The sequence below is a fragment of the Hippopotamus amphibius genome, chromosome X, assembly GCF_030028045.1.
Source record: "Hippopotamus amphibius kiboko isolate mHipAmp2 chromosome X, mHipAmp2.hap2, whole genome shotgun sequence".
NCBI lineage: Eukaryota > Metazoa > Chordata > Mammalia > Artiodactyla > Hippopotamidae > Hippopotamus > Hippopotamus amphibius.
Genome location: NC_080203.1, coordinates 117199609 through 117214350, shown reverse-complemented (window position 1 = coordinate 117214350; position 14742 = coordinate 117199609). Strand labels below are relative to the sequence as shown.

At 35.9% G+C, this 14742-nt stretch overlaps 1 protein-coding gene across 1 annotated transcript; it reads left to right on the top strand.

Annotated features, from left to right (window-relative positions):
• Window positions 1–481: 481 nt before the first annotated feature.
• Window positions 482–733, top strand: LOC130842159 (60S ribosomal protein L31-like). The gene has a single exon (XM_057718826.1). The coding sequence runs from the start codon at window positions 482–484 to the stop codon at window positions 731–733; it is 252 nt and encodes an 83-aa protein (XP_057574809.1).
• The last annotated feature ends 14009 nt before the right edge of the window (window positions 734–14742 follow it).

Here is a 14742-nt window from a genome sequence, read left to right as displayed (position 1 = left end):
ATTTGGTGATTCTTTTCAGTAAAATTAAGTGGCTGGGATGCAGGAATGGAAAAGGCAAATGGTTGGTTTAAACAAAGTAGAGGTTTTTCAAGGAAAATGCAAGGGAGTGAGATGGGGGAAGGAACTGTAGGGTATTTTCAAGGGATGACCAATGAGATTTGGCTAATCATGAAGGAAATTGATGAAAAGAAGAATGATGGATAAAGAACTATCAACAGAAACAATGGACTGGAGGTCATAATTGTCCTAATGTGAGTATTAGAGATAAGAACTTCAAAGGAAAGAAGGCACATTGAAGGAGTGGAATGTTTGCATTTTGATGCTGAAGTTAGCGCAGTTTCGGAGAACTTGATTCAGGCTGATGTGGAATGGAGAAACAGGTCAGTGGTGATGGGAACAAGTTAAATCATTCTAAGAGAGGTTTTGGTTACATGGATGTTAAAATTGCCAAGGCCTTCCTTCCCAAACCCGGCCCGGCAGGATGGCTCCCCCAAAGAAGGGTGGTGAGAAGGGCCGGTCCACCATGAACAAGATGGTGACCAGAGAATACACTATCAACATTCATAAGCGCATCCATGGAGTGGGTTTCAAGAAGCGTGCCCCTGAGGCACTCAAAGAAATCCGGAAATTTGCCATGAAGGAGATGGGAACTCCAGATGTACGCACTGACACCAGGCTTGACAAAGCTGTCTGGGCCAAAGGAATAAGGAACGTCCCATACTGTATCGTGTGAGGTTGTCCAGAAAATGTAATGAAGATGAAGGTTCACCAAACAAGCTCTATACGTTGGTTACTTATGTACCTGTCACCACTTTCAAAAATCTGTAGACAGTTAATGTGGATGAGAACTGAGTGTCCAATAAAGTTATAGAACGGCAAATAAATAAATAAATGAAAATTGCCAAGAATGATAACTGCAGCTTGTGTGAAGAGAAAACATAAATCAGATGGTAAGTTCTTCAGTGAATGAAGGAGAGTGACCAAGAAGTCTAAAGGGATGGCAACAAGAGGATAGAGAAGACCTTACGGTGGGGGGCTTCTCAAAGAAACATTTTTTTTTTCTTACAGAGTAAGAGGAGCATCATGAGCTGTAATTGCAAACGCAGAGAAAGGGGAGATACCGGTCCCAAAATATTGGCGGAGGGTAATAAAGCTTGGTTTTAAAGGAATTTAGTGATCTACATCCTCTGAGGACAGCCAAGTTTCAGCAAAAGGAAATAGGTAACATAGGTAATGAGGCTGAGGATGTTTTAGCTGTGCTGAATATGTGTGTGTGTCTGTGTGTGTACACACAGCATAAATGTATGTGGCCTTTTTATCATGGCTAAATCCTTTTGGTTTTCAAGGATTTGGTAGATGAGAATAGGATTTCATTAATAAAAAAATTTACTTCTTGAATATATTTGCATAAGTTTCAAGCAAGAATCATCAGGCGTATTTGCAGGCAGACCATGTATTTTAATCCTTTAGGATTTTATACTAAAAATCTAAGCAAATAATAACCTAGGTCCCACAAAAACTTTTTAAAAATTGGGCTTATTTATCTCCAAAGTGGAAGCCTTTGCACCTTCACTGATATAAACCAGCAGTTTTCAAACTGAGCACCAAGGATCTTAGGGACATCAGTACTTGAAGGGCCGCTCTGGAAGAGCGCTGGGGTGAGCTGGAACCTCATACAAGTTGGTGTCAGGATCCACTACGTTTGTATTTAACCAAAACGGCTCTCTATGTCTTTCATATATTGAGTTTCAAAGTTTTAAGAATGGTTTACTCTTTTTAAAAAGTTTGAAAATTTTAGACTGAATAAGTCTCAGAAGATGCTACTAATCTGTCTAGAATGTGAATTCCAGCTTTTTTTTAATTGGAGTATAATTGCTTTACACTGTTGTGCCAGTTTTTGAGGTACACCAGAGTGAATCAGCTGTATTTATACATATATCCCCATATCCCCTCCCTCCCATGACTCCCTCCCACCCTCCCTATCCCAGTCCTCTAAGTCATCACCCATCATCGAGTTGATCCCCCTTTGTTATGCAACAGCTTCCCACTAGCTATCTATTTTACATTTGGTAGTATATATATGTCAATGCTACTCTCTCACCTCATCCCAGCTTCCCCTTCCCCCTCCCCACCCATGTCATCAAGTCCCTTCTTTACATCTGCATCTTTATTCTTGCCCTGCCACTGGTGAACTCCAGCTTTCACCTGGGGCTGATACACTTCTTATCTCATCACTCTAATTTCTTTTAAAGTAAATTTATAAAATGGTGAAAATAATGCTTGTACAGGGTTGTTGAGAGGTCTAATGAAGTACATGGAAAAGTGCTTTGTTTGATGTATATGCAATGGAATTTTGTCATAATTACTGTCCAGGAGAAAGGCTTTTATCCATTGACTAATAAGTTGGTGGTCTCTTAAAGACTTGGACATAATGAGGGCCAGTGATGAGCCACAATATTTGGTCCATCTTTTGAGATCTTTCTTACTTATTGGATATGGGGTAGAAATAATTCTGAAATAAAAGTTCTCCAAAAAACCATATCGTTATTAAAATATGTTTTAATCCTCTGTCTTTGACTTTACCCAAATATCCACATGTGAAACAGTGAAATGAGGACCACTGTCCACTTTTTCTACACCATTTACTGGAAACATTATCTATTAGGTTACTCAGTATTCTCTGTATAAGGACTTATTACACTCCTTTCAGTACCAGGGAAAAAGTTTGCTCCTTATGAAGAAAAGGTATGTATCTTTTGATCAGATTATATATTCTATTGTGTTTTGCTTTTTGCTTTAACTGCTTGCAAATTCAGAACACAGTCTAATGCTCTGTCATGATATCTATATTAGCCTGAGAATTTGATACTATAAATCTCTCTCTCTCTCCCCAACACATGCACACACATGCATGCCTACACATACATGCCTACACATACGGACAAACACATACAAGTTCAATATTGTTTTCTAGGAATACAATAAAAAGGTCACTTATTTTCAGTCATCTCCCACTATTTTTGAAAATTAAATTCATTTATATGTTAATTTGACCTATTACACATTTTAATTTTTACACTGGCAAAGATAACCATGTTATGTATGTGTATATATAATTTATCGACATAATTTATTGAGCTATTTAATATAATTTTTGCATCATTAACTTATTTGTCCAGGAAAATATTTATTGAATCCCAACTATATGTGTATGTATGTGTATATACATGTATACTGCAGACACCAGTAAGACTTGGCCTCAGTGAGGCCTCAATGAGTTCACAGCCTAGTTTAATGTAACATATAAATAACATACAACCATTATATATGCTCTTGAACAAGGGTCAGTATTTTTAGAAAAAGCCACTTAGGCTATAGAATTTTATTAGAAAATAGCCCAACTCATTCACTTACATATTGCCTATGACTACTTTAGCACTACAACAACAGACAGTTGTGACACAGACCTTATGGCCCACAAAGTCTAAAATATTTACTATCTGACTCTCTACAGAAAAGTTTTGCTAAGCCCTGATCTGTAGACAATTATTGGTATATATTTTTTCATCCCTGGGGACAGTGAAAAACAACTCTTCATAACCTGATTAGGCAATAACTGCTAGGGCTTAATCTTCATCTCACATGTTCAAGATTAAGTAAAAGTGTTTTTCAGTGAGCAGATGATGTGGTGTTGGTGGTGGTGCACCTGGTTTCCCCAGGGCTGGATTGGGAAGGGCAGTGATTGACAGGCTAATTACAGTGGCACGGTAATTAAATGAAGTACAAAAGGCTGCTTTGAGGTAGCTGGTAAAAACAATAGCAATAAAAGTAGCTACTAATTTTGAGCATTTACCATATGTTAGGTGCTGTTCTAAATACTACCCAACCTGGATTTATTTAATCCTCAGAACAGTCGTATGACACATGTAGTAGTATTTACATTTAGGAGATGAGAAAAGGGAAGCTCCAGGAGATTCCATAACTTGCCCATGGATATGCAGCTAGTTAGTGATGGAAATAAGGTTCAAACCTGAGTATTTCTGACTTCAAAACTCAAGCTCTCACATACTAAATTATATGGTGTCTCTGCTGGAAGAATTCAGCATTTTCGTGTGTGATCTTATTGGGACCTCTCTGAGACCCTCTGAATAATGCCTATCACGTTATTAAAATTAATATCATTTACTCCCTGTATCTGAGAGCACCTAGATCTATGAGTCGCTAATATTCATCTTGGTATATCTAGCACCTAGCACAGTATTTCTTAATAAAATGGTTCACGGGGAGTGAATGAGGAACATTTTCTGGGGGAATGTGGGCTGGACCCGGCTGAAGGATGAGTAAGATTCACCTCCCTATCCACATCACCTTGTAAAAAGGGAGGAGGGGAGTGGCTCAAAGAAAGTTCAGAGGGAAAGCATTCCACATCCTGGAATACACTATGAGTCCTTCTCAAAAATTTCTAACCATGGTAAGAAAATTCCTACCCATAAATCATGCAGCTGGAAGCTACTCCCTGTATTAATTACCATAATGTTATTTATTCTTATGTCCACAACTCTTCTGCTGATTAAATAGAATTCCGGAAGATGGAAATAAACTTGTCACAATAATGAATATTTTAGTCAGCTTTATATTGAAATTATAAACTATTCCCAACTGTATTTTACCTCACAGTAATTTGCATATGCAACCAGAATACAGCAGCCCGATCAATTATATTCTTAGACAAAGAAAATGTTCAGTTTAAAAAGCTATTTCCAAATGTCACCATTAGAAGACTACATATTCAATATGTTTCAGAATTTTCTCATTCACTGGTGAAAAATAAGAAATAATTGTATATATGTATATATTTAAATAAATTCACGAATTTGTGTAGAACCATTAAGGAATATATAAACCAATATGCCAAATCCTTTTAAACTGATTCTGTAAATAATATACATCTGGTTCAATAAAACCTTATTTTCTATGAAAAGAATTCAAATCATATTTGAAGCATTCATTTTAGAGACAGCACACTTTTTTGATATGGTTCCTAGCTACTGCAAACTGCTTCTAATATCATGGTTGGAAAATAACCATCAGTATCTTTTCTCCAGGAGCTCAATGTAAATTAGTAATTAGAAAAAAAAAGTAGCAAATAAGAAATGTTATGAAATAAGCAGAGACTATAGGGAAAAAGACAAACCTTGTAGTCACATCTATGTTGCATTTGCAGCAATATGGATGGACCTAGAGATGATTGTCAAACTGAGTAAAGTAAGTCAAACAGAGAAAAACAAATATCATATGATATTGCCTATATGTGGAATCTAAAAAAATGGTAGAAATGAACCTCTTTACAAAACAGAAATAGAGTCACAGATAAAGAAAACAAACTTATGGTTACCAAAGGGCAAAGGAGGGTTAAGGGATGCATTGGGAAACTGGGATTGACACACACATACACTACTATATATAAAATAGATAACTAATAAGGCCCTACTGTATAGCACAGGGAGCTCTAGTCAATACTCTGTAATGACCTACATGGGAAAAGAATCTAAAAAATAGTGGGTATATGTATATGTACAACTGATTCACTTTGCTACATGGCAGACACTAACATAACATCGTAAATCAACTACACTCCAATTAAAATGAATTAAAAAAATTTTTTTCCAAATCTACCCCCTCCAAATGAATAGAATACAAGCAAATACTCCATGTTCGACTAGTACTCACTTATGTCCTCAGAACATATATATATAAAATAAAATGGTTATTATCTGAAGAATATTTTACATAAAACTTAATATTCCTACCATTTTTTAAAATGTAAGAGAAGCTCTCTTAATATTCTGAATTGCAAGCAATATTACATTGCCAAATACTACTTTTAATATGCTCTAATAGTAGACATTAAATCTTATTTTATACACTAAAATATAAGTACCAAGAAAAATTAAGCATATTTGCAACCATTAAAAATCCATTGTCTATAATTTTTGTAGTTATTAAGGATAACTTGCAGTTTATCTTTGTTTTAAACAACATGAAAAATTTGTGCAATGTTTCCATTAGCATTTTCATGCTAGAGTCACTGCATCTAATCTTGAGAATAATTTTTTCAAAAACATACCAAGCCAACCTCATACTCTTTTTTGCGGTAGTTGTTGCTTTTCACAAATAGCCTTGATAAAAAAAGTCACCCTAAGAGTGACTCACCTAGGCACAATCAGCTAAAATACAGCAGAGAACACAGCACGTAATGGCCAAAACAAAGCTAAACTGAGGACAGTGGCTTCTGATTAGACATGAGCAAATGGCTGCAGCTAGATCCAGCTGCACATATTTTATTAGGCAAAGCAAACACAAACATGGGGAATGTCTTTCTCTGTCCTTTTATAATTAATACATTTTAAATAAGTTTAAACAAAGTGAAACAAACAAAACATTGCTTGAGTAAAAAAGAGATTATTTTTGCGGTGGTATGGAGCACTCAAGGCAGCTGGCTTCATGACCTGCTATAGGCTCTAAAACAAATGAAAAGCACCTAGTGACTGGATACTGAAAAATGATGCTGTGTAGAACTGAGGGATAAAGTAGACCACAAACTGATCACTCTCAATAAAATCCTCAGATTCTTTAGAGCAGAGTGTATTTTACTCTGGATTACCATTTACAACGCCTACTCCTTTTCTCAACCAAAACAATAAAAAAGCTACTTCATGCTTTCTGATGACCTCCTCATTTTACTATTTATTAGTACCAGCTAGTTCCCCAATTATCCAGTCTTAGACTTGCATCATCTTAGACTTCCCCTTTCCCTCATACGCTTTCAATCACTGAAACCTAGCACTTTTCCTTAAAAGGGTTAAGACAGTAGAGATTAGTGTTTAACTTGATGGGCTTTGGAGGTAGAGACGCATCATATGAATCCAGGTTGAATCAATAACAGTGAGACCTTGCTAGACATCATTACTAAACATCAACTTTCTCATCTGTAGAGTTGAGACAACAATACTTATAGGCACAAGATTGTTGCAAGGGTTAAATGAAACACTGTTTGCCCAACAATGCAGAGCCTGGGGCAAAGAAAATACTCAGGGATAAACATACTAAGGATATACCTACTCCTTCCCTCCCAATCTGCTCCTAGCTTCTATACTAAACACACACACACACACACACACACACACACACACACACACACACGCGCGCGCGCGCGCGCACACACACGCCTGGATAGCATTCTGTACTGCAGTATTACTGTCTACAGTAAGTTAAATACTGAGCCCCTCCAAATTCGTGTCTACTCAGAACTTATGAATGTGACCTTATTTGGCAACAAGTCTTTGCGGATGTAATTAATTGAAGTTATGATGAGGTCATAATGGATTAGGATGGGTCCAATATGACTGGTGTCCTTTTAAGAAGAAATTTTGGACATGGAGATAGAGGAGAATGTCATGTGAAGATGGACACAGAGATTGGGATGTTGCATCTACAAGCCAAGGAGCACAAAGGATTGCCTGCAACCACGAGAAAGAAGAAAGGCATGCAACAGATCCTTCCCTAGAGCCCTCAGAGGAAGCACTGCCCTACTGAAAAATTCATTTTAGATTTCCAGCCTACAGAATTACGAGAGAATAAATTCCTGTGGTTTCTATGCCATTCAGTTTGTGGTATTTTATTACAGCAGCCCTAGAAACTAATACATTCTCCTTTCAGTTAATCAATGTAACAATCTCTCTACCTCTGCCCGCCCTTCCAATTTTATCTGATCAAAATAGCATGGGGGTGGGGCGGCTGGATAAAAAGGTAAAAGGGAATAGATGTGAAATAGGTAAGTGTACCTTTCATCCTGTCAATATGCAGCAATTAGAAGTAAAACACTGTATATATATGCCACATCTTCTGTATCCATTCATTTGTTGATGGGCATTTAGGTTGCTTCCATGTCCTGGCTATTGTAAAGAGTGCTGCAATAAACATTATGGTACAAGTTTCTTTTGGGATTATGGTTTTTTTTGGGTATATGCCCAGGAGTGGGATTGCTGGATCATATGGTAGTTCTATTTGTAGTTTTTTAAGGAACCTCCAAATTGTTTTCCATAGTGGCTGTACCAACTTACAGTCCCACCAACAGTGCAGGAGAGTTCCCTTTTCTCCACACTCTCTCCAACATTTGTTGTTTCCAGACTTTGTGATGATGGCCATTCTGATTGGTGTGAGGTGATACCTCATTGTGGCTTTGACTTGCATTTCTCTGATGATTAGTGATGTTGAGCATCTTTTCATGTGTTTGTTGGCCATCTGTATGTCTTCTTTGGAGAAATGTCTATTTAGGTCTTCTGCCCATTTATACAATGGAATATTACTCAGCTATAAAAAGGGATGAGATGGAGCTATATGTAATGAGGTGGATAGAACTACAATCTGTCATACAGAGTGAAGTAAGTCAGAAAGAGAAGGACAAATATTGTATGCTAACTCACATATACGGAATCTAAAAATGGTACTGATGAACTCAGTGACAAGAACAAGGACGCAGATACAGAGAATGGACTGGAGAACTCGAGGTATGGGAGGGGGCAGGGGGTGAAGGGGAAACTGAGAAGAAGCGAGAGAGTAGCACAGACATATATATACTACCAACTGTAAAATAGTCAGTGGGAAGTTGTTGTATAACAAAGGGGGTCCAACTCGAGGATGGAAGATGCCTTAGAGGACTGGGGCAGGGAGGGTGGGGGGGACTCGAGGGGGGGGCATCAAGGAAGGGAGGGAATACGGGGATATGTGTATAAAAACAGTTGATTGAACCTGGTGTACCCCCAAAAAAAATAAAAAATAAAAATAAAAATAAATAATAAAAAAAAAAGAAGTAAAACACTGAAAGATGGGGTAGAGCCAGGAAAGCTCTGGTACTGCTGCATGCTGGGAACACTGCCGTTCTTCAGCATGCTCCACATTCTCAGCTTGCACCACGATGGGGAATTAAGCAGAAGAAAATAGTTCCACTTCATTCCACTGAAATTAGAGTATGTTAGTATATTCTCATCTAGACAGTAGGAATTAGATTGAGCTTTGCCTTCTACTAACTGCCTGAAATTTAACTGGGGCCAAGTACTCAATGAGCCAAGGAAATTGCATGCGCTCCTGGCAAAATAATGACTGGAGTAGATGAATGCCTTTCAAAATCTGTCATGCTTTATAACATATAAAAAGTGATACTAGCGTACTACACTCTTACACATTGCCAGACAGTTTTCCAAAGTGGCTGCTCCATTTTACATTCCTACCAGTGATGTGGGATAGTTCCAATTTCTCCACATCCTCATCAATGCTTCATATCGTTTGTTTTGATTACAGCAATCCTGATGGGTGTGAAGTGGTATCCATTGTGGTTTTGATTTATATTTCTCTTACGACTAACTATGTTGATAATTTTTTCAAGTACTCACTGGCCATTTGTATATGTTCTTCAGAGAAATATCTTTTCAAGTCCTTTGCGCATTTATAAAGTGGATTATTTGTCTTTTTGTTATTGAGTTGTAAGAATTCTTTATATATTCTGGATTAATGTCTTTTATCAGATATACGATTTTACAATATTTTGTCCCATTCTTTGGGTTGTCTTTTCACTTGGATGGTATCATTTGCAATAAATAAGTTGTTTTTTTTTTTTTTTTTTTTTTTTTGGTGCACAAGTGGTGTTTTATTGCTGGAGGTGAAGGGTGAGGAGCACAGGGGCCGCTGTCCCGACTGCGAGGAGGAGTATCTGAGAGATGTCTTCTGACTGGACTCAGGCTGTCACTCAAGTTGGAGGGTGGCAGCACCACCCTAGAGGGACATGGTACAAGAGACTCAGTCAAGCCCCCAGGAAGCAATCAGCAGGCGGGCATCACAGCGGTTTTCCTCATCTGCCCTCTTCACTTTCAACACACTGACAACAGTCTGAGTTGTAGTCAGTTTCCTTAAGTTTATCAAAGATCATCTGAATACACTTCGCATCCAGGGTGTTGAAGATGATGGGGAGTCTTGAGCATACCTCCTTTTCCACTAGAAGAGACACCACATCTTCCACGAGGGTGATCAGAGCATTTGCATCTTCTTCGACTACGTCAGGGCAGCTCTCCAGTTATGTCAGGCTCCTTGCGGTCCTTTCTGGTGTCCGAGGCCGTCTGCTGGTGTTCAGCTGGTTCTCTGTGGCAATTATTGCGTCCTTCGGTGCATTCCCAATGCTTCTGTGGAGAGGGATGCATTCCACGTCCCTCTACTTCGCTGCCCTCTTTTTCTCCCTCATAAATAAGTTTTTGACCCTGTGAAATTTATTTTCCTTTTGTCATTTGCGCTTTTGGGGTCATATCTAAGAAACTATAGATTAAACCAAGAAAATGTCTTCTTAGAGTTTTATAATGTTATATTTAGTTCTATGATCTATTTTGAGTTAAGTTTTGAGCCTGATGTAAGGTGAGAGTCCAAATTCATTCTTTTGCATGTGGATATCTAGTTGTGTCAAGCACTATGTGTTGAAAAGACCAGTCTTTCCCAATTTTATTTTCTTGGTACCCTTATCAAATATAATTAATTCACGATAAATGTAAGGGTTCATTCATATACTCTCGATTTTACTGTATTGATTTATATACCTGTCCTTACAACAGTACTATACTGTCTTAATCACTGTAGCTTTGCAAAAAATTCTTGAAACCAGGAAAAGCACATCCTCTAATGTTGTTCTTTTTCAATCTTTTTTGGACCACTCTGGGTTTTTTGTTTTTTGTTTATAAATGCTCTTTCTCATGTTGAAGGAATTATCTTCTATTTCTAGTTTGTTGAGTGTTTTAATCATGAAAATATGTTGAATTTCATCAAAGTTTTTCTGCGCCTTTTCAGATGATAGTGCCTTATCTTTTATTCTATTAATATGGTATATTAATCTTTGGATGCTAAATTATCCTTGCATTCCTGGGATAAATCTCATTTGGTCATCACGTACAATCTGTTTTATATGTTACTTGGTTAGGTTTGCTAATATCTTGTTGAGGATTTTTGCATCTATATTCATAAGACTTTTTAGTTTTCTTTCCTTGTGATGTTTTCTCTTGTTTTGGTATAAAGGTAATACTGACTTCACAGACTGTTCATTCATCTTCTAGTTTTGGAAAAGCTTATTAAGAATTGGTATTAATTCCTCTTTGAATGTTTGGAAGAATTACTTATTCATAAGACCAGGAGAATTTGGGGTCTAATTATACTGCTTATGGAGACTTATTTAGAATGTCAAAACATTCTTTTAGTCAGGATATACTTAACATTATAAATATATTTATATTTAATTATATATTTTGAAAAAAACACCAAGAGCAAAGCTTGGCTTTTATGTGTCTTCTTCAAATGAGAGAATAATAACATTTCATGGAATATTTTGGTATATAGAATAGCAATTTACTATCTGTGTTTAGCCTGACTCTCAAGGTAAGAAAAAATCAATGAGAAGCTTAAGAAATGCCCTGACACAGAACAAGGGTATTCCACATGCTGTATTTCTGGTAGAAGATAATCAAAAAGGAATTTATGATGATCACCAGATTTATTTAGCCACTTAAAGAAATAAGCAAAATGAAAGTACATTAACAGGGAAACCATTCCATCTAGAGGCATCTCATACTGTAACGTACTTTAATTGATTATACTGAATATATGTTCACCCTTATTTTCTTTTGAGGATCCAACTTCTGTTTTCTCAGGGTTGACTCCATCCTTTAAAACCAGGGATGAGACAATGACCCAAACATGGCCAATTAGAGCACTAAAACCTAGCCACAGAGATAATTTTATTGATATGCCAACATTGTGACTTACATTGGACCAATAAGAGTTCTCTTTTATTTTGGCTAGGACAATTTGAGAAAAAGAAAAGATTGCTGGCTAAAAGACTTATATAAACCAGAGTTTGTGAATATGATTATCCTTGGTACTAACTTTGCATGGGAAAAGCATGCCCAAGAATGAAGCAAACATAAAGGAGGAATACAGAGCCAAAGGGCTGAAAAGGGTCAGATATGTGATGACACTGATCAAACCATAGAGTGCACCATACCTGAAGCTAGTTGATCCCATAATGTTCCAAATTACACTGGCTAATAAACACTCTGGCTCAAGCATTCTGAAATTGATTTTCTGTCATCTGCAGCTAAACAGTTATCATAAATACCTGAATATAGAATTTTAAAAGCCAGATCAAGATTTTCTCTGCTTATTTATTTATAATCAAGCATAAATGATCATTAAACCACATGAGGATTGGATTGTAGTCAAAGTATTTGCAAAACTATCCTATGTAAATATGAAGGTGAAGATTAACAAATAGTGCTATAGGGTTTAAAGGTACTATTAGGAACAAAAAATGTAATTATATAATTATATTGTTTCAACTAATTATATAACTCTGCTTAGTTTCAAATTTAAGACAAAAATCAAATTTAATATTATACAAATGGAATATGAACTATTAAAAGAGATAAAAATATCTCAATGCTCTAAGAAAGCAAAAATAATCAGTTTATTTATTTAAACTTACACTATCATAAATTATTGATTTTTTAAATATGGATTAAGATGAAACATGAACAAACTGCAACAACTGCTAAGGGAAATGCTAATTATAGAAGTGTCTTATAGAGTTAGAAGGAAGAGAATAAAGGGATTCCTTTTTAAAATTCTACTGTTAAACAATAAAAGTTTTTCTACGAAGAAACTTTAGGTGTAGGTAGCTTCATTAGGAAAATGAAGGAAAAGAGAATGTCACAGAGTATTCCATTTTCATGGCTTTTTGGCTAAGGACAGGTCCAGGCACAGTGCTGGTCATTCAGAATGTAGATAAAATGCCACAATTTACTGGCTCAGTAAATTAGAGGACAGAGTTTTGGGAAACCACAACAGCTGAAAAGTAAAAGTTAAAATCTCAGAAAATAAAGCAAAAAAGTCGACACTATTCAGGGGAACATGATAGAATACACAGTCTCTGAAATGTATTAATAGAATTTCCATGATGCAATTCAAAATTACAAGACTTAAGTACCTCAGTTCTTATAACTAGATTGAATGAAGTATTTGCAAATATGCTCATAATAAATAAGCCAAAAGGAAATTTCAACAGAGAAATAAAAACTACTTAAAACCAGAAAGAGATTCTAGAACTGAAAATTATAATATCTGAGCTATGAAAATTCACTTACTAGAACATTGGAAATGACAGAAAAAGAGTAAGTAGATTCAGTGATAGATGAATAGGAGTTTTCCAGTATCATTAGCTACCTGAAGGATAATACAGCAAATCTACTTTTTGTGGATGTTGGAGGCCTAGAGAGACAGGAAAGAATGGCACAAAAAGTATCTGAAGGGACTTCAAGCAATATGTGACACTCTATTCTTATTTTTCAAAATTGTTTTAGCTATTCTAGTTCTTTTGACTTTCCATATAAAGTTTAGAATTATCTTGTCTATATCTACAAAAAACCTTGCTAGGGTTTTCATAGGAATTGCATTAAGCCTATGTATAAATTTGGAGAGAACTTACTATGTTGATCTACAATCTATCAAGGTGATTTCTCTCTCCATCTAGTTGCTCTTCTTTGATTTCTTTCATCAGAGTTGTATAGTTTCCCTTATACAAATCCTGTATATTTATTGTTAAATTTATATATAAATATCTCATTTTTGAGTGACTGTAAATTGTATTGTCTTAAATTTTAGTTTCTACATGTTTATTGCTCGTGTATAGAAATATAACATTTTTGTGTGTTTATCTTGTATCTTGTGACCTTGGTGAAATGACTTATTCTAGTAGCTTTTTCTTTTTCTTTTCCTTTTTTTTTGGGGGGGGGGGAGATTCCCTAGATTTTTCTATGTAGACAATCATATCATTTGCAAGTAGGACAGTTTTACTTCTTTATTTTCCAACTGCATGCCTTTAAATTTCCTTTTCTTTCCTCATTTTGCTCTCTAGGTTTTCCTGTACTATGCTGAATAAAAATGGTGAGTGAGGACATCTGTTTATTGCTCCCTTCTTAAGGGAAAAAATTAAGCTCTGGCATTAAGTATGGTGCTGAGTTTAGGCTTTAGATAGATGCTCTTTATCAACTTGAGAAAATTCCATTCTATTCTTAGTTTGCTGAGATTATTATATATCACGAATGAGTGTTGAATTTTGTCAAATTATTGTTCTGTAATCATTTGGTATAATTGATTTTTTTTAGTTTGTTAGTATGTGGATGACTGATCTTTTTTAATTGAAGTATAGTTGGTTTATAATGTTGTGTGATTGATTTTTGCATATTGAACCAGATTAGCATTCCTGAAATAAACCTCAAACATGGTATATATTTTAAAATATACTGCTGGATTTCATCTGCTAATATATGTTGAGGATTTGAGGATCTATGGTCATCAGAAATGCTGGTCTTTGATTTTTGTTTTTGTGTTTGACTTTTTCTTGTTTTGGTATCAAGGTAATACTGGCCTCATAAAGTGAAATGGTGGTATTTCCCCCTCTTCTATTTTCTGGAAGGGAGTGTGTTGAATTGGTATTAATTCCTTTTTAAATACTTGGTAGAATTCCCCAATAAAAGTACCTGAGGCTGAAGGTATCTTTTTCAGGAGGTTTTAAATTATGAATAAAATTTCTTTATTCGTTACTGGACTATTCAAATTTATTTCATCTTAACTGTGTTTTGGTTGGTGTCTATT